The sequence below is a fragment of the Clytia hemisphaerica genome, unplaced genomic scaffold (assembly GCF_902728285.1).
Source record: "Clytia hemisphaerica strain Z4C2 unplaced genomic scaffold, Clytia hemisphaerica genome assembly, whole genome shotgun sequence".
Classification (NCBI taxonomy): Eukaryota; Metazoa; Cnidaria; class Hydrozoa; order Leptothecata; family Clytiidae; genus Clytia; species Clytia hemisphaerica.
The window spans coordinates 1,263,997-1,290,056 of NW_027104057.1; the positions used below are offsets into that span (position 1 = coordinate 1,263,997).

Here is a 26,060-nt window from a genome sequence, read left to right on the forward strand (position 1 = left end):
TCAAACTTCAATCAATTCACCAAACAGTTTCTTTTTTTAACAACTCAACGACGGAGTGCACTCCAATTACAAATAAGGTCATACTATCTATTGGGTAAGCTTGGTGGTCTCTCCACCGTCGCTTTCAATATCTTCTTTACACAAATTGTTGTTTCGTTGATGTAAGGAATTGATGAGACTCCTCAAAGCGTTGAAGTCCTCTTTGCTGAAATCACCAAGATTCAAACCTATGGCAAATCGAAGTTGTAGTTACTTAATCCCATTAAGAAAAAATTAAAATTCATTTTTTTATTTTTCATTTTGAAAAGTGAGTGTAAAATATAAGCGTATTTGAATATCTTTCCAATGATACCAAACTTTTTACAAACTTTTTACAAACGACAACTGGCTGGAAAGTTATGGTCAAAAATAAAAATATTGTACGCCTTTTTGACACAGGATTTGGTCATTTAATCGACAAATTCAACGATACAGGCATTTGATTTCATTCAGCCATGGTAAAATCTATTTCATTATCGTAGGTTTTTTTACAGGGTTTTTCAGTTTCACATCTTCATGGTCTTTTCAGGTGTTTGCAGGTCTATCGCTCGGTCTATACATTTTTTGAGTTTTTTCATTGATTGTCTATTTGCTCATTATTACCACTTATTCAACCAGTATTTATTTCCGAATTAATAATTAAAAAAGAAATCATTATCGTGAAACTCTCAGTGATAGATGTATTTAGTTACCCGAACGGTAATTGCAATCGGATCAATCGAACATAATCGAACGCAGAAGCAAACGAATGGTCGATTGCGACGTCCAAATACGTTCGATTGGTTCTCTATCGTAGAAAAAGCAGGATTGCAAGGGTTGAAAAAGCTTAGTATAAGTAATAGTAGCAATCAACCTATTGAGATCGGACAATCGCATCACAATCATTTGATTACGTTTGATTTCGTCCAATTGATTCGTGATACTCGTGACGTTTACGGAAGCGTCTAAAAGAGACCGGGTGCTTGCCACTAATTTTGAATTTAAACAATGACACTAGTCTCGAACGCCTGGGCTCTTTTGGGGTGCTCCCGTATATCATAAATCATATCAATATTCGATTTGTTCGATTAACACCTTCTGGGGGTAAAGAATATTTTCTTACCATCTTCAACTCGATGTCCTTCATAATGTTTCTTCAGACAAACTCTCTTGATGCCGACCCCAATTAACGTGATGACAATGCAAATGGCCACCAATGAAATAACTGTCAGAATGTACAATGGTGATGAGATAGTGAAAAAAGGCTCCGCTTCGATCGATGGGTCCATATCTACGATGTGCTGTGGAAAGAAATTAAGACTCAGATTTCACGTTGTAAAAACTGACCTTCATATCCCCTGGACTGAGCCATATCCGCCGTCTTTGATCGGAGTTTTTAGAAAAGTGGTACCCTAAATGGTACCACTACTCGATGTGGGTCAATTTATAAACCAATGAAAGTTTTTGTTTTGATTTTTTTTCACCTACATTGAGTAGTACTACCATAAGGGTATCAATTTCAAAGAAAATGATCAAATATTTTGCTTGATCGCCGGGATCGAGAAACGGTGTCCATAGTTTATAAAAGTCAATGGTTGTGAACTGTAAGAATCATCAATGGACTCATTGCTCGAATTCAAGTCATCACTGATTGCTGTAAAGGTCAAAACGTTAAAACATATGAAAAAGGAACACCTGAATAGGACTGAAAATTCCAAAACCATCAGGACTACCTATTCTCCCCATATTTTTGTACTTTACAATCATGCCTGAGATTCGATGGAAAACGGTAATCTAACCAGTGGAATATCCCCGAAGGCAATACCTCTTTTACCATGTTACCCTGAGTTCTCTCTTAGCTGGCCTAGGGTCCCTTTTAGCTAAACGCCAGAATTAGCTTATTGCGTTTTAAAACATAACATATTACTTATTGAGTCTTTTGTAATCCGTGGAATACAATAATATTTGTGTTATTTATTAAATACCAGTTTGTACAAACTTCTAGGTCAAAGTGTGTATGTAAACCACAATGAAACGACCGCCTTCCATCACGCATCATGCACGCGAAAGAGCGCGCGCACATTATTAACGCCTACATGTCATTTCCAGTACATTTTAGATTATTCATTGAAAACAGATTACAATATAGTCATTTTTCATGTCTCGATTATTCGATTCCGAATAAAAGACATTCAGCGAAAAAAAGAGAAACACCTGGGTAATCTAGTTAAAAAAACCGAAAGTAAATGGTAGACAAAGTAATGAGCCAAGGCAAAACGAGATTAGCGTACCACTATGAAAGAAACCGCCTCCGGCGGTCGATAATTTGTCCCTTCTATAATTTTTTGCTTATTTTCTACTATGTCTGGTTGCAAAAAGAACACTATATTAACCTGGTGTTCAGACATGGCCATGTACGCCATCAGATTCCTGTTGTCATCATTGGCTCGAAAGAAAGAACGAAACATCAAGGCATCTGATTGGTTGAAAGTGACCATACCAAATGAGATGCCATCGATGCTGATCCTCTCCAGTAAGCGATAATCACCGAGACCGACTTCACTGAGTTGCTCTTGAAAGAAGTTTGTCATGTAGTCGTCCAATGCAAATCCTAAAACGAAAAGATTTTTACTGTAGTTAGTGAAAGGACAACATTTAATGTATCTCCTCTACTATTATGCTTACACCAGCTCACACAGCATTTTTAAACAAAAGAATGAACAACTTTCTCCCTTTCACCTCCGCGCGAGCACAAATTTTGAATAATTCTTTTGTTTATTTTGCTTTGTCACCATAATAGGTATCCCTTCTCTCTATATCATAAAAGAAACATCGCTAGCTTATTTTCTAACGGTAGTAAAGATTAGACCTAATTTCGACTTGATAATAATACGTCAACAGAAGAAAGTGACCTACCTTCAGCTTCACCGTTTAAAACACCTTTCACAAGCTCGTCTAAATCTTCGTACACTGAAAAGAAACAAGTACAAAAATCTCAGTGGCGCAATCGGGTTATTCATAAAAACTATGTAAAGTGGATGATTCTTGATGGGTCAAAAGGATCCCTTTAGAATTAGCTATAATATCCGGTCAAACTATGACTGTCACCCAATGGGAATTCTGCGATACACATACCTTACAGAGGTTTTTCCAACTTTAGGGTTTTAGCGTGTCGAATAAGAATTTCTACATCAAATGCCACATAAGACATCATTCTTTTTTGTTTGCCAAAAGTTCCATCAAAGATATCAAGCATATTGTAAAATATTTTAAAAGGATTGTAAGTCTTACCAACAGGGATGGCATTGATTTTTGCCACACCCACCATGCCAATCGAAGTTTGGTCCAAAATCGCAATCTTTTGAAAAAAAGAGACATTAAAGAAAGAAGTAAGAAAATAGTGGTTAACTGTTAGTTGAAAAGAACGAGGGAGCATGGGTCATGGGGTCTAGGGCGTCAGCGCCACAAACAAGGGATTTTTATCAGGGAAAGCAGGGTCCCTAAGAAAGCTGTCGTCAATATTCATGACATAGGCATAACCGAAGTTGCTGGTTATGTTTGGAACTCAAGTGAATACTTTTTTCCTTTTTTCTAAAATGCTTTGAGACTTGTTAGTTTGTTGTATTTCTTGTTTTTACCATAGGAAATTTTGTCACTTATGGTGACAATTTCCTAATCAGAAAATATATTTCTCTAGAAAAGAAGAAAAGGAGTTACGTTCAGCTCATGAAGAGCCGAGGAAGTTGGCCGTGGGCCCAGTAAAAATAATCGAAAGACTGTCTAAAAGTCATAGGTCACTGGGTATAATATCAACTCTCTATCTATCTACCCAAAGAATTATGAGCCGGATTACAGTGTTCAAGATAAAATTTGGCAAGATGTATAGAAGATAGTCGAACGTGCGCACCGCACTGGGCTCAACTTCAGATTTTCCCGTTATTAGAAGGCCCAATTGTAACATTTCAAATATTTAGTATTAGGTAGCAAATATACTTTGTCCGTTTTGGCTGAAATTTGGTACACTTGTTCCTTGGGTGAATACCTGGGGGTGTTTTTATCTTAATTTTTTCATTTTTTATGTGCGTTAGAATAGTGTCCTCGTCCTAAGAGCCTTTCAAAATAAATAACTTAGGAGAAAGTTCCTCAAACCTTTTGTGGCTTTTGTTCACACGTTGCTCTGAAAAATTAATTTCCCACAATTTATCATATACGAAAATTGATTTTAAAATTTATCAAGATATTAAAGTTTTCTTGGGTTCACAAATGTTTACATATATCCCTATTCTTAAAGTCTACCATCATAGCTTTACAGTCACTATCCACAGACAAGTTTAAAATATCCCGATCAAAGGGTCTGACAATTGTGAGATCAGCCAATCTCCGAACTCTGCTCAATGGCACATAAACAAAACTCAAATTGTTTCTTTTCATTCCTTTTGGAGGGATTAAATCAATTATTATTTTGTTTAATGTTTGTCCTTGACTCTTATGGGCAGTGCAGGAAAAAGCAGGAACAAGCGGAAAGTGGTTTCGTTTAACAGCAATGCTCTTTTTTCCAGATTTGATGGAAAACGAACCATGCACAGGAAAAACAGGAACATGACTTTGTTTTAATCCATTCAATGGATTCAACGATATGTCGTTAAATTCAAGTTCAACGACAACATATGGTAGAGATTCTTTCAAAGAAATAATGCCAGATGTTTTTGGCGATATATTTGTTGGTAACGGGATAGATCTTACAACCCCGGTAGCGCCATTGGTCAAGCCTAGTTCTGTTGAAATTTTTAAAGATTGTTGCTATTTTCATAGCGTGCTATCAGTGGTCACCAGATTTTTGCTGTAATTTTTTTAGAAAAAGGGGTTTAGTTTTAAATATGTAAATGATTCGATTTATATTCGATAAAAATTTTTTCGCATAAATAAATTTGAATATGATAGTTTTAGTGATTTTTCTTTGATTGTAATTTGGTTATAATTTGGTTAGCACTGACAGCTAGAGTACATACCCTTTGAATAACTGTTTTAAAACAGTCTTTTATCGAATTTGATCTAGATTAATTTTGTCTTTGTTGAAGATGTCATATATAAAAAAGATTAAATAATTGGTTGATTAGTTGGAGCTTTGATTTTTTCTTTTTTTATATATATAGAAGTATGGTAAATTTTTTCAGTAAAGGGTGTTAAGTTTTCTTGGTATATCATGTTTATGTTTTCTGGTATAAACTTATTTAAATTTTTTCTAATTTCTAACCAAATTATAACCAAATTACAATCAAAGAAAAATCACTAAAACTATCATATTCAAATTTATTTATGCGAAAAAATTTGTTATCGAATATAAATCGAATCATTTACATATTTAAAACTAAACCCCTTTTTCTAAACAAATTACAGCAAAAATTTGGTGACCACTGATAGCACGCTATGAAAATAGCAACAATCTTTAAAAATTGCTGCTTGCTGGTGTATCCAAAAAGAGTGTATTTTATATCTGAAAAAGATGAAACATAATTATTAAAAAATTTGCATACAACAATATAAACTTACTGTTTACTGCCAAATTTCAGCCAAATTTGACCATTTTTGCAGTCTCCAGGCTGCCCCAAAGTCTTAGCCTCGTTTTGGCGAAAAACTCGTCCCCAGGCCCCAAAAATCAAAATTTTCAAAAAATGAAAAAAACACCCCCAGATATTCACCCAAGGAACAAGTGTGCCAAATTTCAGCCAAATCCGACCTTTTTTGAAGTGTCCAGGCTGCCAGCCTCGTTTTGGTGAAAAACTCGTCCCCAGGCCCCAAAAATCAAAATTTTCAAAAAATGAAAAAAAAAACCCAGATATTCACCCAAGGAACAAGTCTGCCAAATTTCAGCCAAATCCGACCTTTTTTGAAGTGTCCAGGCTGCCCCAAAGTTTTAGCCTCGTTTTGGAGAAAAACTCGTCCCCAGGCCCCAAAAATCAAAATTTTCAACAAATGAAAAAAACACCCCCAGATATTCACCCAAGGAACAAGTGTGCCAAATTTCAGTCAAATCCGACCTTTTTTGAAGTGTCCAGGCTGCCCCAAAGTTTTAGCCTCGTTTTGGCGAAAAACTCGTCCCCAGGCCCCAAAAATCAAAATTTTCAAAAAATGAAAAAATCACCCCCAGATATTCACCCAAGGAACAAGTGTGCTAAATTTCAGCCAAATCCGACCTTTTTTGAAGTGTCCAGGCTGCCCCAAAGTTTTAGCCTCGTTTTGGCGAAAAACTCGTCCCCAGGCCCCAAAAATCAAAATTTTCAAAAAATGAAAAAAAAACCCCAGATATTCACCCAAGGAACAAGTGTGCCAAATTTCAGCCAAATCCGACCTTTTTTGAAGTGTCCAGCCTGCCCTAAAGTTTTCGGACGGACATACATACATACATACATACATACAGACATTCTCAGATTATAGCTCAACTGAAGTTGAGAATTATGAACTTCATTGTTCTTGTAGAAGTGGAAATGTTCCTTTCAAACGAAACATACTTTTTTCTGATAAAAGGAGACTTCATTTTCAGCCGACACTACCGACATGAGAGCGCCAGTCAACGTAGCTGTGTAAATGGAACAGATTGTTATGCCGATCAACATCCAAAACGCAGCGAAAGTACGAGCGATCGGACCCTTCGGCGTCTTATCGCCGTATCTAAAATGAAAGTTAAAATGTTGTAAATCGAAACAAATACTATAAATCATTTTGCACCTAGTTAATAAAGAAATTACAGAAAAAATCCCCTTATAGTCATTGCAATTACAAATGAATTAAACCCAGCAAGTCACCCAGCAAAATTTAAAGACAAATTAATGGGAGAACCTCTTTCTTCCAATCAAAGGAGATAAAAAGCACAACAGACTTACCCCACAGTTGTCATGGAAACAAAAGCCCACCATGTTCCTTCCAAAATTCCCTTGGGGAAAGTATCGGGAAAATCGCCTGCATTCCACTTGGTGTCCTAAGAGAAAATAGAGAGATTTTTGCGGGTTAATACGTGTAACTACGGCCGTGGAAATGAAAATATAGGATATTAATAAAGATGATACTTAGATACCTCAGGGGAGGCACGTCCATGTGTTTGAGATTTTGAGGGTGTTTAGCAGTTATATCAATAGATAAATTGATACCTAACATTGTGTTGCTAGCCGATACCACCCCCACCGACCAGATTTGCAAAGAAATTAGGGGGCCACGCCCCTATACCCCATGTTGACGGGGCCCATGTGATTGATAACAAAAATCCCCGAGCACTTACAAGGACCCACACACATACACCGGCAGTCACCGACATTAAAACCACCAACAACAAGAGGGGATATGTATTTCCAATAGAAGCCAATAGCAATGTTCCTCGTTTGATGACATCAGCTTTAGGTGGGATAGCGAATACACCTAGACAAAACAATGCATTGATACTTTATACACTTTTTTATATAAGAACAAACTGTATAAGAACACCAAGCTTCGATAGCCAACTTTTTAAAGCTTTGCAGAGTCTTAAACACCCAATTTCTTGGAAATGTACAAAAATACTCAAAATATGAACATTGAACATTTTAAAGAACTCAAAAAGTTCAAGACCACCTGAAAGCTTCAAAATTTTTGGACGTTTTTATAAAAAAAACGTGTATGATCTTTCAACGTGAGATCTAGTCGATATGTTTATGGATAGCCCAGTAAAACTTTTGATTGTTTTCACAGAGTCTATTATCAGCTTAAATGAACAGAACATTTGAAGGAACGGCAAACCCCTAATTTGTTGCGCTGACACATTAATCCTCTCGCTTTACCTAAATGCATGACAGGTAACATATGGATATATTCTTGTCCGAGATATTGTATGTTCTGAACAGACGCTTGCGTAGGTATTACGTAAGAGGCGTTGTCCAAGAAGAAGGGAACCATGTGATGGTAAGGGCCATCGTATTTGACAGAGCTACAGTCGAAACAACAAGATTCCAAAGCTAATTCCAGCATCGCTGTGGAAGAAATGGAAAAGTCACTCTTTTAAGAAAGAAGTCATATTTAACATGATTTGCACTGCGAGGAGTTGAAATTATTTAAATAGGAGAGGGAGAATTTATCCAGCTGCCACGCAACGTTGCTTCAACGTTCATCAAATGTTTATAACGTATAAATAGCGTTAGATGAACGTTGAAACAACGTTGTGTACCAACTGTGTAGACTCACGCACTCTTAGATAAAGCTAAAGTATTGGTTTGTCCCATATCTGAGGAATAAAATTTAGGACACCCCTTCTCACAGACCCGGTGGGATTTTATCAGCCAGTGGGGGGTAAAAAAACGGACCAAAACTCGATGGGGTTGATATTCCACTGTTTTTTATTGCTGGAGATTTGAATTACATTGTTTTCTAGCCAGAAAATTCAGTGAGGAGAGAAGAAATAGCACATTATTTTGCAGTGAGGATTTGCTCATCTGATTATTTTCAACGGGGACAAAAATCAGAGCAGAGTATAATTTACCACTGGGGACGATATTCTGCTCAATTTTTCCAATGAAAAGGGTTCCCAGTGGGTCTGTGAGAAAGGGATGTTTTAGGGGACTTTGAGAACAACAACAAAAAAGGATCAACGCAGAACATTTAAAAATAACACCAGAAAGATAATCATACTTACTTGGTAGAATGCCTGACACATTTCCCGTGTGGTGGTTATAAAAAACATACGGTGGAAAGCTAGTCCAAGCCACATGGTGCGTTTTTCCACAGTAAGGATTGTCTTTAATAACTTCTTCACAAGTTGTGAAACGACGCTCTCGGATCTCATGGCGGAATTCCAAACGATTGGTACATTTCACTTCGCTGATGTGGATGCTGGAAACAGGTTTGATGGCAAAGCCGATAGACGCTACTACGGCTAGCAAGTTGTGTAAAGACGTCATGATGCAGACTATGTTGTCAAGATGAAAATTTCTAGACCTGTTTTTTTTAATCTTAAAAATTTCTGAAGCTAAATAATGTAGGTCAGAGGTCAAGAAACACAGCTTGTGTTATGTTTAAAGACCTTTCAATAAAATAAACTCTCAAAGAACCACTAAAGATGGCTTGGTGTCACCAAGAGAAAGAAAAATGGACTTCTGCAGAGAAGCACAAAAATTAAAGTGAGTGAAAAATTACTTGGAGAGTAAAACCAGACATAATGAGAGGTCTGACTGGATAAAGAGGTAACGTCAGAAAGTCTTGTTCAATTCTTTTTCATTTTCCAAAGTTTTGGTTTCGATTGATCTTTTTGTGGGAAAATTGGAAAAAGGGTCATACGATTTTTAGGGGAAGTTGCTCTAGATAGATCTTAAATAGCTTTTTAATACCACATACAGCGATATTTCAACTATTGGAGTCATAGTACTTCATAGTTCTTCTATGGTTGATTTTCTTCCCTTTTGTCAATGAAAATTTCATTCAAAAATTCGATCAAAAATATTTTCTTGGAGATTAATAACTTTTATTTATTTTTATTTTCGTTCGAACTTTTAGTATATTAGCTTTTAAATAATGATTAGCTTGTGCTTTTTATGTACATTTTATATATAGTTTTTAATAACTTACATATCAAATGATTATTTTGGAAATATTTTTCCTTTCTCATTTTTATATAATATATAAATAAAAAATAAAAAATGAAAGTCCTTAAAAATGTTATCGAAGAATTTCTTTTCACCTCTGAGCTCGCACAACTTTAAAACCCCCCAAAACAAGTTTTAGATTTAACGAGGGGTCACAAAATCCAGGGCCAGTCGAAAGTCATAAAATTTGCAAAATCTTCTACTGACTGTTTCACAAATAAATATTTAGAAAACATGGAAAACATTTTGACACACCTCCATCTATATACAAAGCTTTTATGAAAATGTGCAAGGGTGTAAAATAATATGTGTGTGAAAAAAAATTTTAATATTGAAAACTATATAAATAGTCAGGCTAAGACCAAAATTTTCAAAATATTGTAGTATTTCACTGGCCCCAAGTAAGATTTGAAGTGCAAATTGAAAATAAGTATTCTGAAAGTACAGAATCAGATCTACGGCTTTTCAAGGTCAAACTGTGCCAGCTCTCATTTGCTTTCTTCTTGGCATGCTGGGAGGATTCAGTTTTTTTATATAAAAAGGTCATTTTTAATTTTCTCCCTAAGATTTTCATTGATGAAGACTTTTGAGTGAGGAGAAAAACGACTTCTGAGAAAAATCTGATCAGTCTGAGGTTTAATTTTACTTCCCCAGCTTTATGCAAGTGGTTTAGTGTCTAAGGTTTTCTTGTTAAGAATTCAAAAAAAGCAACTTCTTCTTTAGAACTTTACAACTCCAAAACGACTTCATTAATAAATTTCTGGTAGAATACTATCTACTTGTTCAGAGGTTTGATTATCTTGACAACAACTTAGAAGATGATTCAATTTATAGTGACTTCAAAAAATAATACTAATTTTTATAAACTTTGACAGCCAGTGGACCTTTTTGTGAAAGTGTTATTGAAAAATTGGTGCATTTTCAGAAAAATTAAAAAATTAAAAAAACGAAAGATACCTCTTGCAACATCACTGTATACTACAAGCTGTACTTGACTGGATCTTCCCCTTGTTAGCCACTGCATCTTTATTCAGCTTTTCGCCTTGCAGTACAACGCCAGCAGCTGCATGAAATCTTTGCATATCTTTCTTGTCAGGGCCTTGTAACAAGGATTCCAAGTCATTCACCTAATGAAAAAAAAAATGATGTGGTAAACTTTGCCCATATTTTTACAAATTTATATACCTTATGATTTCTAGTGTTATATTTCTGATTTCTAGCTAGATTTTCGCACTGCAAGTAAGCATTCGCAGAAAAGTTCAACGACTCCAAACTTATACTGAAGTTCTGAGTAGAATGATCAAATTTCGATCATCCGGCTCACAGCAACGTTATTTCAACGTTCATCTAACGTTATATGGACGTTGTAAACGATAGATAAACATTGAAATAACGTTATGTATCAGCTGGGCACCACCTAAACTTTTGTTTCCGGTACTCGTCTGGTTATGAATAGCTAACCAAACTGAGGAAAAAGACGATTCCTTATTTTTCCTTACCGATAAACTGGGTTTGTTTTCTTTCTTCAGTTGGTCTACCAAGTCGTTAATTCGTTGCTGAAAAGATAAAATCGATTTTTCACAAGAAAAAAATCAAAGAAGGAATGGTCGACATAGCTCCTATGCCGGGATAGTTTGCCTAATCTAAGATAGGAAGAAGTGCTTACTAGACAACGTTAACTGTGTGCGCACGACACAACAGAGCCATGACGTATCGACTACACTACTCAAACAAACGTGTGAGAGCTATTGCATACTGGCGAATGCTTATTCTTGTGAGAAGCGCAACCATGCCAGATACAATGTAAGGCATACTTTTATGGCAAACCACATTTTTATATAGATTATGGTACCCATTTCACTTCACATGGCATGGGTTGACTTAGACGAAAGTATATTCACTTGCCAAGTGAATCGTAAAACCGAGAGGGAGTCGAACCTTGTCGCCTTCCGTGAAGGAGTCGAGAACGATAACCACTACACTGAAGGGAAAAAACTTTTTTTTTTTGAAAAACTTTCGAAAAATTCAGTCCATTCTTCAATCATTTACTGAAGCAATCAATTGTGGATTCCGATCAACGGAATAAAAGACTCACCAGTTTTTTTGCATTTCGTTCAGCTCTTCTTTTCTGTGTGTTTATTTCACACAACATTTTATATCGTTCATCTTCATCTCCTATGGAAAATTGGTAAAAACGCTCATAGTAGGGGAGGGGCATTCTTGGAATTTTTTTGGCTCATTCGAACGAGGCATGCATTTCAAATCTTTTTTGGGTTGATCAACAAGTAAAAAGTCAGTTTTAGACAGGCAAAAGTTTGCCTTTTTTTCCCTTTCTGATACGAGTCTAGTTTTGTTAAATTTGGCAGGGAAATTGCAAAATCTAATCCCTGCCAAAATAAACCCATATAAGCTAAATAAATTATTCAAAATTTGATCCCGGGGAAGTTAAATTTTCACAAGAATTGAATTAAACAGAGACAATGGGAAGGAAATTAAGGATTTACCTTTGACCATAGTTTGCGTGCGTCCACGGTTCAATTGTTCTACATTCATGAGTTGTTTGGTGCTCACACTGGCCTTCTTACCGGCGTCGTCTGATTGTTTCCCCCGAACATCGATCACCAGGGATGATTTCATCAGGTAGTCTACAAACTATGAAAAAAGAAAGTAAGTACAATATGGAGTCTCCGTAACTCGAACGCGCATGGTGAAAACGAGTTAGGAGACATTCGAGTTAGAGAGGATCGGGTTATTACTCCAATGTATATTAATTTAGAGGCTGTCGGCGAAATTAGGAATCAGTGATCCCCTTTTTCCATTTTAAGCAAGACCTGAGAGATTTAATGCTTAAGTGGAGTGCCACACCTAAGCTAGTCGTTCGGTGAGTTGACGATGACAGAGGATCGAATGAACAACCCTTGGATTACAAGGCGAATACTATGCCCGACTTGGCTACCCGGCCTAAGAGAATAAACATAACCGCTACATAATTCTTAAGATAAATGGTAACTAGCGCCCCATTTTCAAGAAGTGAATTTATGCGCAAGGCTAGTCAAGATAAAATGAAGGAAAAATAACTGAGCACAAAAGTTTTCGTAAATCCTTAAGAAATATATTCCTAAGAAGTGCTAGGAAATGATTGTCCTCAATAATTCCCTACAAACCTACGATAACCCTATTGGGAATTATCGAAACATGGGAAATCATTGATCAAAACTTAATTTCAAATGGGTTAATACGACTGTATATAGAGCTGCCTATACTTTATCTCCAAAATAAAAAGGAGTTTTACTTTGCGAATTTAGATATTTGAGATTAGGGTGCCCCTGAGATCAATAAAAGGTCGTTTAATTTTTCTTATAAAAAGATTTTACCAATTGGGTGACAGGATTGAAGGAGAATATTTTTTCGTGGTTGAAATTGGGATTGATTGTGTTGCTGATACGCTTCGTTTCGTTCTCAGATTCGTCAATGTATACTTTGTACTTGCAGAACGATTCTCCCTGTTAGTGGAAAATTGAGTTAACAAGATATATAAGTAAATTTGCGACCGCAGTCAAGGGCAACTCTTTTCGCTAGTTGCATTCTACCCATTGGATGGATTTCTCATTTAACCTTAACCCTTTTATTTAGTTGTTGGACATCAAGCTCGGAGGCATCATACCATTTTTTTTACGGCGGTACGATATTTAGCTGGGAGCAGAACATACAACATTACCGAGTTTATGTATCGGAGGATATCGAAGGGCGACGGTAAGTTAAATCGATACAAAGCAAAGTCGATAGCTGGTGTACGGCACTACATCGCCTTTGCTCACTTAAACAGACGGCGGTATCTTGGTGTTTTTACCGTGGTCGAGCAAAGTGAACGGTGATTTTGGAGACATGTCAACTTTGCTTCATACCGTCTCCCTCGATTTATCTCGAATACATAAACTCGCTATTGCATGCCGTTTCACAAACGCAAGGCGTAATGGGGACTATTAATCAGGACCACTGCGCGCTATTAACGACTCACTATTCTGCCGCCCTTTGGCAAAAAGACGTATGTGACCAAGAATTTATTATAGGCACTGGATAAACAACGAGCTATATTTTCATTGATTTCTCATGTTCTAGCCTTGTCCGCATTAATGACATTATTGTTCACTCTCCTTCCGTCATTAAACAATTTTTCGTAACATTTTATGATTTTTTCATCTTAACACAGTCATTTCCATTCCCAAATGAAAATTAAGTTTTCCATATAGAGTCGAACGCATCAAAATAATTGCTGTGTATGTCGTTATGACGTTTCAAGTTGCAAGAAAGATACGAAAAACATGCTATGTATGAAAAATTGAATGTTGACACCAGAAATTTTCAAACTTTAACCTCAACAAAACCACCGATCCACCACGAGCCTCCAAAATATTTGCATACCACGGTGAAGACACTCAAGTCTGATATATGTCAATCTTAGCTCTTCTCAAAAAGATGTTAGAATGATATCGCCAACTTAAAATTCTGTGTCATTTTTGGCCTTTTGTTTCATTTTTCTTGCCTGGTGATGTTTTTGTCACAACAGATGTAATACATGTATCCGTTAAATATTTCAGCATTTATTTCCAAATTTTTGGCACGTAAAAGTAAAAAAAGATAAAAATAGAGGACTTTTTAGAAATAAGATTATTAATCATTTTTCAAAATCAGAGAACTTCGAGCCGCCATGAAAGTTGTTTTTTGCGGACAAAGCTAGATCCTCGATTGTTTTATACGTTGTTTATCCAGTGTCTATATTAAAATCATGATGTGACAAATTTTTCAAAAAAGATTTTATTTCATATTTTGGGGTTTTCGATGGTGCTCTTTCCAATGGTGTTGTCCGTTTTGCTTGATTCGCTTCCGGATGTCTGTTTGTGAGGCGGTGAATGGACGTAAGTAACACTTTTTCGTCTTTGTAATTTGAAAAGAGACGTACAGTATGTCAGTTTATTTGAATTAAAAAGACGTATGTTACAAACGAGAATTATAGATACCCCTTCAATGTGATGTCAAAAAGACATATGTTACATTTTTATAAGAAAATATTAAATTAAACTAAAATTTAAATTGCAAAAAAAGACGTAAGTAACAAAAATCAAGCCAAAATGTAAAGATTTCCTATTTTTAAAAACACCATCGGAAAGCCGATGAAAAATTAGACCGGAGTGTGAAAATCAACAAAAATAACCATTAACGGGCCAGCCGGGTGTCCTTCAAACACGTTCTCCTCGTTTGTCGCGTTTTTTTTAAATCAAAACTTCTATGTCACATACACCTTTTTACCAAAGGACGGCAGTATTAGTCCAAAGTTTCGAAATTTTTTGAAGATTATTGCGTCTACCCAACAGAGAGCCGTTATGGAGGCGCAATCAGTCCTGATTACCCATAATCAATTTCGACTATGAAATCACCTAAACTTAATCCTTGCACTTGGACATGATAGACCCTTATACCGTGTTGAAAAGATTTAAGGAAGAGACACCTTGATGAACAAACATATTAAGCTTTCAAATCCATTGGGCTTTTAAAGTTAGCAACGTTCCACAAGTTACTCAAACTCAACCATAGGGGTATAATTTTTTACCTTTGAGAATTTCTTTGGCAGCCCTAAAGCTCCTTTGATGCTGACTTTGAAATGTAAAGCACCACCGATCTGAAACGCAAATAAAATTATGCATACGAGTTTTAAATATTCATTAGGACTATTTGATTCTTCATTTCATGAAAACTATATTCCAGTCAAAAAATAAAAAAAAGAATAAACTTAAAATTACAGTTGACGCTCTCTAATTTTGGCGGTCTCCATTCGATAGGCTTCATTATTCGATAATATCGAAAGTCATCGTCAACAAGAAATTCTCATGAACAACGCTCTGCTATCGAAAATCGAATTCCCCTTGAAAATCGAATTAGAGAGGGTCAACTGTATGATAAAAGTAATTGAATATCACAAACCAGCTCTTTGGGCTCCTCAACAAAATCATCATCATCTAAACATTCACCGCTTGAAGTACATGGTTCCAATTTGACAGTAAGTTGGCCTTGTTCGTTCCCTTTGTAATCAGTGATGGCTATGTTCTCATCCAACTCGATCTATTGGTAATAAAGGGTAAGCAAAGGAGATTATGAGATGTCTATTTGATTGAATTTGTAAGCAATTGGCTATCGATGGAGCCTAAATGTAGTAGAATCTCTCAGCTTATTATTTTTTGTTCAAAATATCGTCCCCGGTGGAAAATTATCCTCCTATTTTTTCCCCATTGAAAGTAACCAAATAAAGAAACCTTCACTACAGAATATTATGCAATTTCTTCGATTCCCACTATATTTTCTGACTTGAGAAGGGGGTGTCTCTTTCTACACAATATCGTATACTGGGGTTTAGATAACTCGATTTAAGCTACCTATTCATTTAATTGTCGGAGGCCGGCGATCAAACCCAATGACTTTGGATTAAAAGGTGAATGCTCTACCAACTGAGCTATCCTATCAAAGAGAGCCAATGAGAAAATTTCCCTTTAAAAACATACCTTGTAAGCTAAACTTTGAAGATAGACATGCACTTTTCCAATCAAAACATCTGTATCTGTTGGCTCCCAAAATGGATCTTTCTCCTGATAAAAAGATCATAAATGACGAGTTACAAAAAATATAAGAATGTCATAAAATGATGAATTACAAAATTATTGTACGTTCGTGAGTGTAACATATCGTTAGCTTGAAAGTCACTCAGTCATTTGTGGCAGTGTCGGAATATTTATTAAAATGCAGAGAAAATGGTAAACCTATTTGTATAACTAGTAAACCTTTACGGCAAATAATAAACCATTTCATTTGAGAACAAACCACAAACCTTTTCGACGTCCCAGTCAGGATCTCCATCGACAAAATTTTGATAAATTTCTTGCATAATGAATTTCCGGTTAATGAATTTATTTTTATCCCACAACCATTCGTTATCATTTGTTAAATCCTTCATTTTGACGTTCACCTGAAAAGAAAGCAAACCGTTTAAATGAATCCTTTTAGGAATTCGTGTAAGTTACCCTTTCCCATGTGCAGTTTTTGCCTGAGTTCCAAGCTAAAATAATTTACGTCACTTTTTTTTAAATGAAATTAAAAAATGAATATAATCTGAGCCTAAAGGTTTTTAAAAATACCAATTTTCAGAACCGTTGGGTATAAGTTCAGTCTTTCATCATCGACTCCACACTGGGATTTGCTCCTCAGACGGAATAATGACGGGAAGTTATATCGATGAAGTAATAAGGGAATGGTTACGAAGATGAAATCGTTTTATATAATCCACGACAATATACCTCTGTTTTTCCTTCTTTTTCACCTCTAGCCTGAGGACTTATGAGAACAGGTTCGAAGGCTACTTTCTTGTCCAGTTCTTCACTCATAGCGTTGGCTTCGTTGATCATGGGAAGAATTTTCAACAAGTCTTCTTGTAAAATCATGTCCTCTAAATTGAAATGAACGTAAAAATTGTTGTTAAATTTTCTTTTTGTTTTAAATCGGAAGAGCAGGGTGGAGCAGGGTGGAGTGGGCTTGTAGTCTTTTCTGCTTTTTACAGTGTCTCAAAAAAAGCGGACATATTATATAGAGCTAAACCCTCATAATTTGTGTTTTTTACGCATTTTACCTAGATATTCTTTTTGGAGAGCCTAAACATAAGGCTTTTAGACAGTTTTTAGATTATTTACATCGGGTAATAGGCAGTCAGTTCGAGTTTACGTAAACTGAACGGTACATTAAAGAAGCGGAGGGTAAATTTAGTCAGATTGATTTTCGCGAGTTTTAGTTTCGCGTTTTCGCGAGTTTTCAATTCATTTTTGTGAAAATAAATCTTGCGAAATCGGGTGAGATCGCCTCGGTGACTCACCAAATCGAATCAACTTGGCGTTTTCAAGGACACTTTCAACTAATTTAGGCTGATTCACAAAATCATATCCCCGCGAAACTTAAAACACTGTTTTCGCGAAAATTAATTCGGTTAAAGTAAACAGAAAGATCACCAAATTTATATATAATGAAAAAAATATTATCCCACCTTTACTTTTCCCAGAATCCTTTTTGTCCGTGATATCCCCATAATTCAACAGTCCAGAATTCTGTGCAATTTCTTCTTGTGCTTTCTCGAAATTTTGTTCGGGATCCACAAAGGTTTTGCCTTCTTTTTTAGCAGCATCTTTTTTGGCTAGAAGATCTTTATCTTTTGGATGGTGCAGCACGAATAAATGATTATTCCCAAACATCACACTGTAGATGAATAAACGTTTGAAATACATTTTCCGAAACAGAAAACCCTGATTATTCTTAGCTCGATTTTTATGAAAATGAAAATTAACCCTTGAGCAGACTAGGTTAGCCCGAAAACCTCGTTTCAAAAAGGATCGTTATGTTATTGGAATCGACGAAGGAAATATTTGTCATATCATTTTTCCATGATAAACACTGAGAAAATCTTTTTTTTTTTTAATTTTGGCCATTAGAGCATTTAACATCAAATCTTACAAAGCAATTTTGCGTAAATTACAACAAATACATTTTCCCGAAAACAATCCCAATATGGATCACAGAGAGATTTTTTTCATTTCTTGTAAATTAGATAATTTCCGTCATAGTGGAAGTAAACGTTCGCGTATGAAGGGGCAAATAAAGGGGCAAATCTTGCGCAAATCGAAAAACCTCTATACCAATCACATTTGACATCCGATGAGGGAGGATTCAAATGCAATCCAACCTGAAATAAAATAAGTGAGACAGAACAACTTACCGATCACCATGATGTAATTCACATTCATCAACACGCGCCACACCGTTGATCAAACATTTGGCGCCCGATGAAGGAGTAATCCGAATGCAATCCGTTGAACCATCATGTATGACTTTAGCATGGTCTTTTAAGATGCTCAGTCCGTTCAAAAGGATCTCCGGTGCAGGATCAGCTTTTCGGTTCCCAATACGATATTCACCTGATGGTAAAAAGATGATTCAAATGAAAACATTTCTAAGGAATCACGGGGGTGGTCTAATAAAGTATGATAACATTGACAATGGAAGAAGTTTAATACAAAGGAAAAAACAAGACGGGTTTAATGAGGTTTTTGCATCATACAGTACCGTTACTCTCCTATCTTTCACTTAATAACCATCATTAATTCATCAGTTTTAGCTACGTCCTTGTCTAACAATTTTGGAAAAAAGTGATGTCTGATTGATGAAATGAAACTCCCCATGAGAAATACTCTACAATTGACATTATGGAACGGCATTAAATAAAGAAAGTACACTCACCAGGCTGCAAGAAATGGTTGACCATGTTGGTGAGTTGTGGATCTTCGTTCAGATTCCAAAAATGAGCCGTCATTTTTTTCATCTCATGTTCTTTTTGAAGCTCTTCTTCTTTAGCCTGATGAAAAAGGAGTAGTGAAATAATTGGTCAGCCTAAGCTGAGCATTCAAATAGGTAAAATTTTCTTCCATCATCATAAGACGACAAAAAAAAAATCCGATTTTCCGATCTCACTTTTGATTTCTAAACTTTCTTCCAATCGGGTTAACTTTTTGGGTACTTTTAGCGTGCGTTGTTTTTACAGATCGTAATGTAGTTTCAAGATGGCGGCTCAAGCGATAGTCAGATGTGATAAGTCAGTGTTGTACCAAAGTATTTCCAGTGTAAATCTGTTGCAAGCTTCAATTTCTGTAATTTATTTTTTTAACTCGGCAAATCAAACACATGATTTTCATCAAGGGGATTCTTTTTCTACATCCTTTGAAGGTTTAAAGCCGTTTGCTCAAGTTTTTGTTTATGTTGAATTTTCTGATATATACTTTTTAGCTGCTTTTTAATAGTTTTTGCAATAAAAACATATTTTTCTTGTTTGCCTCTAGGGGGATTGATGGTGTTATAATGTTATTGGGATTTGATAAAGTTTACAAAAGTACAGCTACTGTATAAATTTGATATAAAGACTGGATGCAATCGTGCTTTTTTGGACTTGGACGTGTTTGTGATAAAGGCGAATCGCAAAAAACTGTTTGGTTCCGGTCATTTCTACTTTAAAAAGTGGGAGTCGTTCGGCCGGTCAGTCGAAAATATTTTTCTGTTAAGAAGCAGCTATAATCTTGTTGAAAGGGAATTCGTGTGGACTGATCTGAATTTTAAAATTGAGAAACCGTGGATAAACTGGTGTTTTCGGTTTACTCTCCATTAGCATGCGGCTCTGTACTTCGATTTGAAAACTTTTAAACACAGAGCGTGCAGAGGTCGACAGTGGAAATCCAGCAAAGCAGCGGAAAAGCTTTCCGACTCTCCAGCTCTACCTGCTGACCGTAAATCAGATGACGGGAACCAAATGATGACATCACATCTCCTATTATTGGACTTGTAAAATTATGACAAATGGTCTTTGGAATTTGATCATTTATATTAATATTAATATATACAGTTCTTGTTGAAATTGATCAAACTATTTTTCACGCAGTTCCGGACGCAGATTGTGTTTTCTAACCTTTTCTAACCTTGGCGCACATTTTGACTGAATGATGGAATGGAATGAATGGCGATAACAGTTTATAGATATCTCTTATTAGACTTGCCGAAAGCGGGCTGCCGTCAAGTTACACAACATGCACACTCTCGTCACAACTTGGACAGCCATAACAAACAGATCAATCTGGTCTTCATTTAACATTGTTTTAAAGTTTAAAAAACACTGCCAGTGCTTGGCACAGAAGAAAAGATTCCTAGTTGAAATTAATTGCTAAACCGCTGCCCTGTTGAATTTATTTATTATGGTTGTGTGTTTATTCTGCCAAGGCGGTAAATCAATCGCCCAAATTCATAGACCAATCAAAAACGAGTTTAAAGCAAAACGGGGGAAAATGAGCTTCCCCGCATAGTTATGAATTTTAAGTTTTGCTTTTGATTACCGTGAAAAAGCGTAACTTGCATCAGTGGAGGCTAACATGCATAGCCCTCAAATGAATGACCTGGCTGGTCATTAAAATACAACTACGCTGCTCCGCTCGCAGCTCTACTCTACCATTTTTGTTTTGATTTATTTTTGTATTTTAATGACCAGCTGGGTCTTTCATTTGAGGGCTATGCATGTTAGCCTCCAATGATGCAAGTTACCCTTTTTCACGGTATCATTTGCGACCAGCAAAGTCTTCAAGATGGTTGTGTGCATGTTGTGTAACTTGACGGTTACTAAACTACAAAATTTATTTACCCAGACTGGAGGGGCCATCCATTAGTACGTACACAGTGAAGGGGGGAGAGGGGGTTCAGCAAAAGCGTACATCTATTGTTTAAACAAAGTCATTTCTATTGTTCTCTGCGTACAAGGGGGGAGGGGGTGTCAAATATTTGGAAAATCTTTGCGTACGTACTATATGGACAATGCTAAAGAGAAGTATACTTTGAGCTTCTCGTGGGGGGGGGTTTGGAGGAGCTCTCAGGCTTGTTTTACTTAATTTTAAATCAAGTTATCAAATGTTTCACATTTTGTACATTATTCAACATATTTATTAGGCTACGTCATATCTTCCTTCGTTTCCTACTCTTCGGGCTATGAGCACTGTTCTTGTTTTGAATATTGAAATTCTCCAGATAAATCGCATGCGCACTGAAGTTTTAATGAACTAATAGAGAATTTCGAAACCTAAGCCAATCAGCTGTGTTTTAAACATTCTTTTATTTAAAATCTCTATTGATAAACATCTTTTGTGAATGTTGTCTATTATGTTTAAACCTATTAATAAGCAATTCCCGGTGGGGGTCACTAGTGGCCGCCTATAGCAGTGCCTATAGACCAAGAGTAAGGCCTAAATGCCTGGATCTGTCTATTGTGTAGACTACATATTTATTTAGTCTACTCTGTTTCAGTGCATCTCTTACATCTGTTAACCCACTTATTAAGTAAGTAAGTAAGTAAGTCTGCGACCGCAGTCGGAGGCGACCCGAAGGCTCCTCTTTCGATAGCTATCTACCCGAAGGTAGGGGAGGGCGCCACTCTTTCTCCCTGGATTTCTCCACTTACCCTTGATCCTTCTCTTAGTTGCTGAGCATCAAGCAGAGAGGCATCAAGTACCATTTTGGGAATCTTTGGTATGACCCGGCTGGGGGTTGAACCCACAACCTTGCGAACCGTAGCCGGATGCTCTACCACTGTACTACGGTCGAAGAAAATTATTAAAGCTATCTAGCTAAGCTCTATTGGCTGACCTTCCAGCCTCGGCTGGTTTATTAAGTTTTAGATTCATTCACTTAATACTTCGAAGAAATTGTAACCACGCTAAAGTGGATCCTAGCTGAAAATTGAAAGCATTTTGTCAACCAAGAAAATTTTTCAAAATAACCAAGTGCAAAAACAGTCAAATTAATTCACCATACTCCATTGACAAGTAATATTAACCCAATCAAAACTCATTTTCCCTGCGTAAGTCCATGCATGATAAAATCAAATAAATAACATATAGTCATCACCTTTGAGGCGTTATGTTCCTCTTTGAGTCGATCTTCCCAAGATTTTTTCATTTGTTCCATTTCTTCTTGGTTTCGCTTCAACTGGAATGTAAAGTGATATATTTACTGGTCAGTTTTTAATAAGATTTTAAGAGATAAAAAGAAATAATTACTGGTCATTTTTTGATCAAGTTTCAAGGGTTCAGGTGATTTTAAGAACCGGACCATCGTTACATTTTCAACTAATTTATTCAGTCACATTTTATGATCAATAAAATATGATCTTGATACACGGAGAGGGATCAGTTAATACTCAAAAGTGTGCAAATCAAGTAAAGTAGAGAACTTCTTAAAAATGAATAAAGACCTTACCCTATCCTCCATTTCTTGCTTCATCCTTTCAACCTCTGAAATAAAACAATGTGTTACAGAATTCAGATACATGAAGATCACATCATTATGTGTAGTTTAGCATACTAAACAACTAAATGCAGACATAGTAGAAAATGAGCAATAAAAATACAAGGGACAAATTGTAGTCAAACTGATATGTAATAGTTATCGCATGGCTTCGAGTGCAATACGACAAATACTTAACGAGTCCCGAGATTTTTCTGTAATATTTTCTCGAGCCTTCAGGCGAAGAAAAATATCGGATGAGGGACCACAATATATGCAAGAACAATATAAACCAAAGTTTCATATTACCTGCTTCATCAATCTTATTGCTCGTGTCTTCCGCCTCGGACGGTTTATCATCAACCGGCTCACCATTTTGTTCGGCTGCGATAGCGGCAAGCTTAGCTGGATCTCCTTGAGCTTGTTTGAGACGCTCTAACAGTTTAGCGTTCTCTTCTCGCAATTCACGAATAAGTTTGTCGGTTGGACTCTCGTTAACGACAGCTTTCGTTTTGATAGCTTTGGCACGGTCGGCTAAATACGTTCAATTTACATAGCTCAAAAGAAGGTTTCATTAGCTATAAGCTTTTACATGAAAATTAGAGAAAAAAGCTGAATAATTCATAAGTTTAAAGAAAGTATCATCAACATCGACTAACATTTATTCTTGAAAGACGTCCCTAGCGCCCGATTCTAAGAAGTATTGAATTAGAGTATATTTCTTACCGAATCTCAAAGTCGATAAAGTTTCATCGTAGTTAATGTCTGCTGGACTCAACGCTGCTATCTGTGAAGAAAATAATTTGAAAGCAAGATGAAAAGTTTAATTGAGAAATAGTTATTTTTTATGTACTGTGGACTTTCGCTAAGTAGAACTTCTATTATCCGAATTTTTCCATAGTTTGAGCTAATTATAATAATCGGGACTACGAAAAAAAGTCAAATCTTACCATGATAGTTTTACTGTTTCCGCCCAAAGCGTTTTTTAACAATTTCGTCAAAACGGAATCACGAAATGGAACTAAAAGCAAACGAAAACTTGAAACAAGATGGGAGAAGATACCCTTGTTTCTTTAAGGTTCTTCAGTTTGACTAAACGTCAAGTTACATAACTTCCACAATTAAAGGGACATTAAAGTAGTAAAATGTAAACATTGCACGAGTAGTTTCAGACGAGTCGGGTGTATATAACACCGTATAATTCCTTTAAGCAAACATTCGATTTGCGTAAACAACCTCCTCTTCGATTTCGTATATTTGATTCCATAATATAGCTTGATTTTGGCAAAACCAGAAAAACCTATATATATTTTAAAGCATAATGACACACTCACAAACAATTAGCTCTTACCTAAAGTCTTTTTGCCTGAACTGGCATCAGCAAGCGCTAAAAATGAATGAAAGACGTTAGTATTTAAGGTATATTATGTGACTAAGAAATAATTCAACATAAACAACACTGTAGTTAGTTACAACAAGAAGGCTTATAAGTTGATCTAAGTGCTGGTGGGAGTGGATAAATTCAAAAACATCCTTCAAAATCATATAAAATAATTAACATGGAAGACAAAGCGAATAATAAGGTGAATTATTTAAAAAAATTATTTCAAAACATTTCAAAAAATATTTACAGAGATATATAAATAGCTTTAATAAATCTTGTGTATCATATACATATTCAAGAAGAAAAGTGATTATGATTGCAAAAATTACTGAACTCTTCAACGAGAAACTAAACGTTGCTTGGGAGAAACACCCAAAAAGATATGATTCAAGACTATGAGTAAAATATAAACAAAAATTAGCAGTTCTCGGAGGCCTTCGTGTGCCTAGAACTTTGTATACATTACAGTCAAAATAATAATGATTTACCTTTGATCACATTTCCAAGTGTGGATAAGGACTTATTGATAGCAGATCCTTCCTTCAACCGATCACCAGTCGCTCCAGTGGAATCAGCACGTTCACTACCAGCCAAATCCACCAAATTTACAATGGAGGTTTTTGTTGTGTTTTGTCCTGTATTCTCGTTCTTACCTTTCTGTGTAAATGTCAGAGCAACTATAGTGTGTGCACGGCTGATGAGGAAGATAGAAAAGAAATTAAAAGTAATGTTGAAAACCACAAGTATAAGTATCTTCACAGGAAAAAGTAAGAAAATTAACAGGGTGTGAAAGTACAATCTCCAATCTCAACATCTGGTGCTGCTAATCAAAAATTAACCCCTGTTCTGTGACATTTTTGATGTCATCCACTATTTTGCTCAGAGAATGAGGCCATCATGTGGCTTACATGACAAAATACATCCATGGTTAAGCTGAATAATTTATCTACCTGTTGCAAAAAGAACGAAATTTTGTGGCTTACTCAACTTAAATATATTAAAGCATGAAGTGTGAATAAATTATGTGGCTGACAAAAAAGCCACAAAAAAGTACATTTAACAACGCAAAAGTATGTACATTTAACACTTTTTGGAAAATTCAGCCTTTCTTCTTTCAAGTCTAGAAGGTCCCATTCAGAGATCACTTTTCAATATCGTGTGGCTTACACTTAAAAAAAAAACTAGAATTTTTGAATTGCAGCCACAATTTTGACTCAAATAACAATTTTTTTTTTTAATCATATCTCCACGTTGAGGTAGGTCTATTACCCTGTGAAATCTCTATGGCTGACTCAAAAAATATGAAGAGTTATTCCAAAAAGTTGATTTTGAGCATTTTATACAATGTCACACTATTTTTGATTAGCATCTGGTGATCTTCAAGTGTTTTTTTTAAAACTCATTGCCGAGATTAAAAATCAAATCGTTGACACTGTCTTTAAAATTTGATCTCAATTTAAAATTTCATTCATTCTAAGCCCAATCCATACTTTCTGATATCAAAAGTAGAAGGGACCCCTATCAAAAGCCAGAAAATAAAACCGTAAAACATTTTCATAATCAACCGTTTCAATTCCAATTCACATTCTAAAAAAAATCCTATTGGAAGAATCAATATCCTAGCAATAAAGTACAATACTGCACAAATACGAGAAAATAACATATAAACAACTCGAACCTGCTCGTCGCGTTCATGTTTGTAGAAGCCACAGTTCGATTTTTGGTTCCCTGCTCAATTTTGGCATTAATATCTTTGTAACTTCCAACCGGTAGCAATAACAAACCATCAACTGCAAAGAGAGAAGAGAATAGTCAATATTGTGAATGCTTCTCAAGAGCTATTGTCAAAGTATACAGTAAAAGTATTTTTTTCAATAAAGAAAGGAGCCTCTCTACTTATGCCAGGACTTTGGTGATAAAACAGTTACCAGAACATTTTCCCTATGAAATTCTATAATTATCATCCGTAGTCGTTACCCTAGAGATTCATCAAAACTTTTCAAAAAATCATCAATTCGATTGGAAGGTTATCTTTAATGCCCCTGAGAAAAACTGGTTTACGAAAGAATTTAGAGGCATCTATCGTAGCCCTCAAGAGACAGTCTTTAAATGACCAACTAGATTCAAATCGATTAATTCTTTTTCGAAATGGAGTA

The 26,060-nt window shown here is 35.9% G+C and overlaps 2 protein-coding genes across 3 annotated transcripts in view; both read right to left on the reverse strand.

The window, feature by feature from the left end:
* Positions 1–8,939, reverse strand: LOC136812323 (uncharacterized). The gene is made up of 10 exons (XM_067068822.1): positions 8,675–8,939; positions 7,827–8,015; positions 7,292–7,428; positions 6,900–6,994; positions 6,528–6,687; positions 3,310–3,376; positions 2,935–2,988; positions 2,412–2,629; positions 1,142–1,319; positions 1–227 (listed from the first exon to the last, which is right to left on the reverse strand). Exons 1-10 carry the CDS (start codon positions 8,937–8,939, stop codon positions 88–90), a joined length of 1,503 nt encoding a protein of 500 aa, XP_066924923.1. The 3' UTR covers positions 1–87.
* The window catches only part of LOC136812305 (kinesin-like protein KIF28), a 27,897-nt gene continuing 10,742 nt past the window's right edge, over positions 8,906–26,060 (reverse strand). Inside the window, exons 7-28 of one of the 2 annotated variants that reach the window (XM_067068803.1) lie at positions 25,583–25,694; positions 24,393–24,598; positions 23,872–23,907; positions 23,471–23,541; positions 23,247–23,307; positions 22,830–23,054; positions 22,494–22,528; positions 22,143–22,223; positions 18,948–19,062; positions 18,427–18,625; positions 17,701–17,909; positions 16,964–17,112; positions 16,498–16,635; positions 16,175–16,258; positions 15,600–15,737; positions 15,229–15,297; positions 12,995–13,123; positions 12,125–12,272; positions 11,716–11,795; positions 11,120–11,176; positions 10,578–10,747; positions 8,906–8,947 (exon numbers count right to left, since the gene is read on the reverse strand). In XM_067068803.1, coding sequence (XP_066924904.1) covers positions 10,589–10,747; positions 11,120–11,176; positions 11,716–11,795; positions 12,125–12,272; positions 12,995–13,123; positions 15,229–15,297; positions 15,600–15,737; positions 16,175–16,258; positions 16,498–16,635; positions 16,964–17,112; positions 17,701–17,909; positions 18,427–18,625; positions 18,948–19,062; positions 22,143–22,223; positions 22,494–22,528; positions 22,830–23,054; positions 23,247–23,307; positions 23,471–23,541; positions 23,872–23,907; positions 24,393–24,598; positions 25,583–25,694 — 2,501 coding nt within the window. In that variant the 3' untranslated portion in view covers positions 8,906–8,947; positions 10,578–10,588. Of the gene's footprint in view, positions 8,948–9,299; positions 10,748–11,119; positions 11,177–11,715; positions 11,796–12,124; positions 12,273–12,994; positions 13,124–15,228; positions 15,298–15,599; positions 15,738–16,174; positions 16,259–16,497; positions 16,636–16,963; positions 17,113–17,700; positions 17,910–18,426; positions 18,626–18,947; positions 19,063–22,142; positions 22,224–22,493; positions 22,529–22,829; positions 23,055–23,246; positions 23,308–23,470; positions 23,542–23,871; positions 23,908–24,392; positions 24,599–25,582; positions 25,695–26,060 lie in introns of those variants that run through there. The other variant, XM_067068802.1, reaches the window with a different exon arrangement.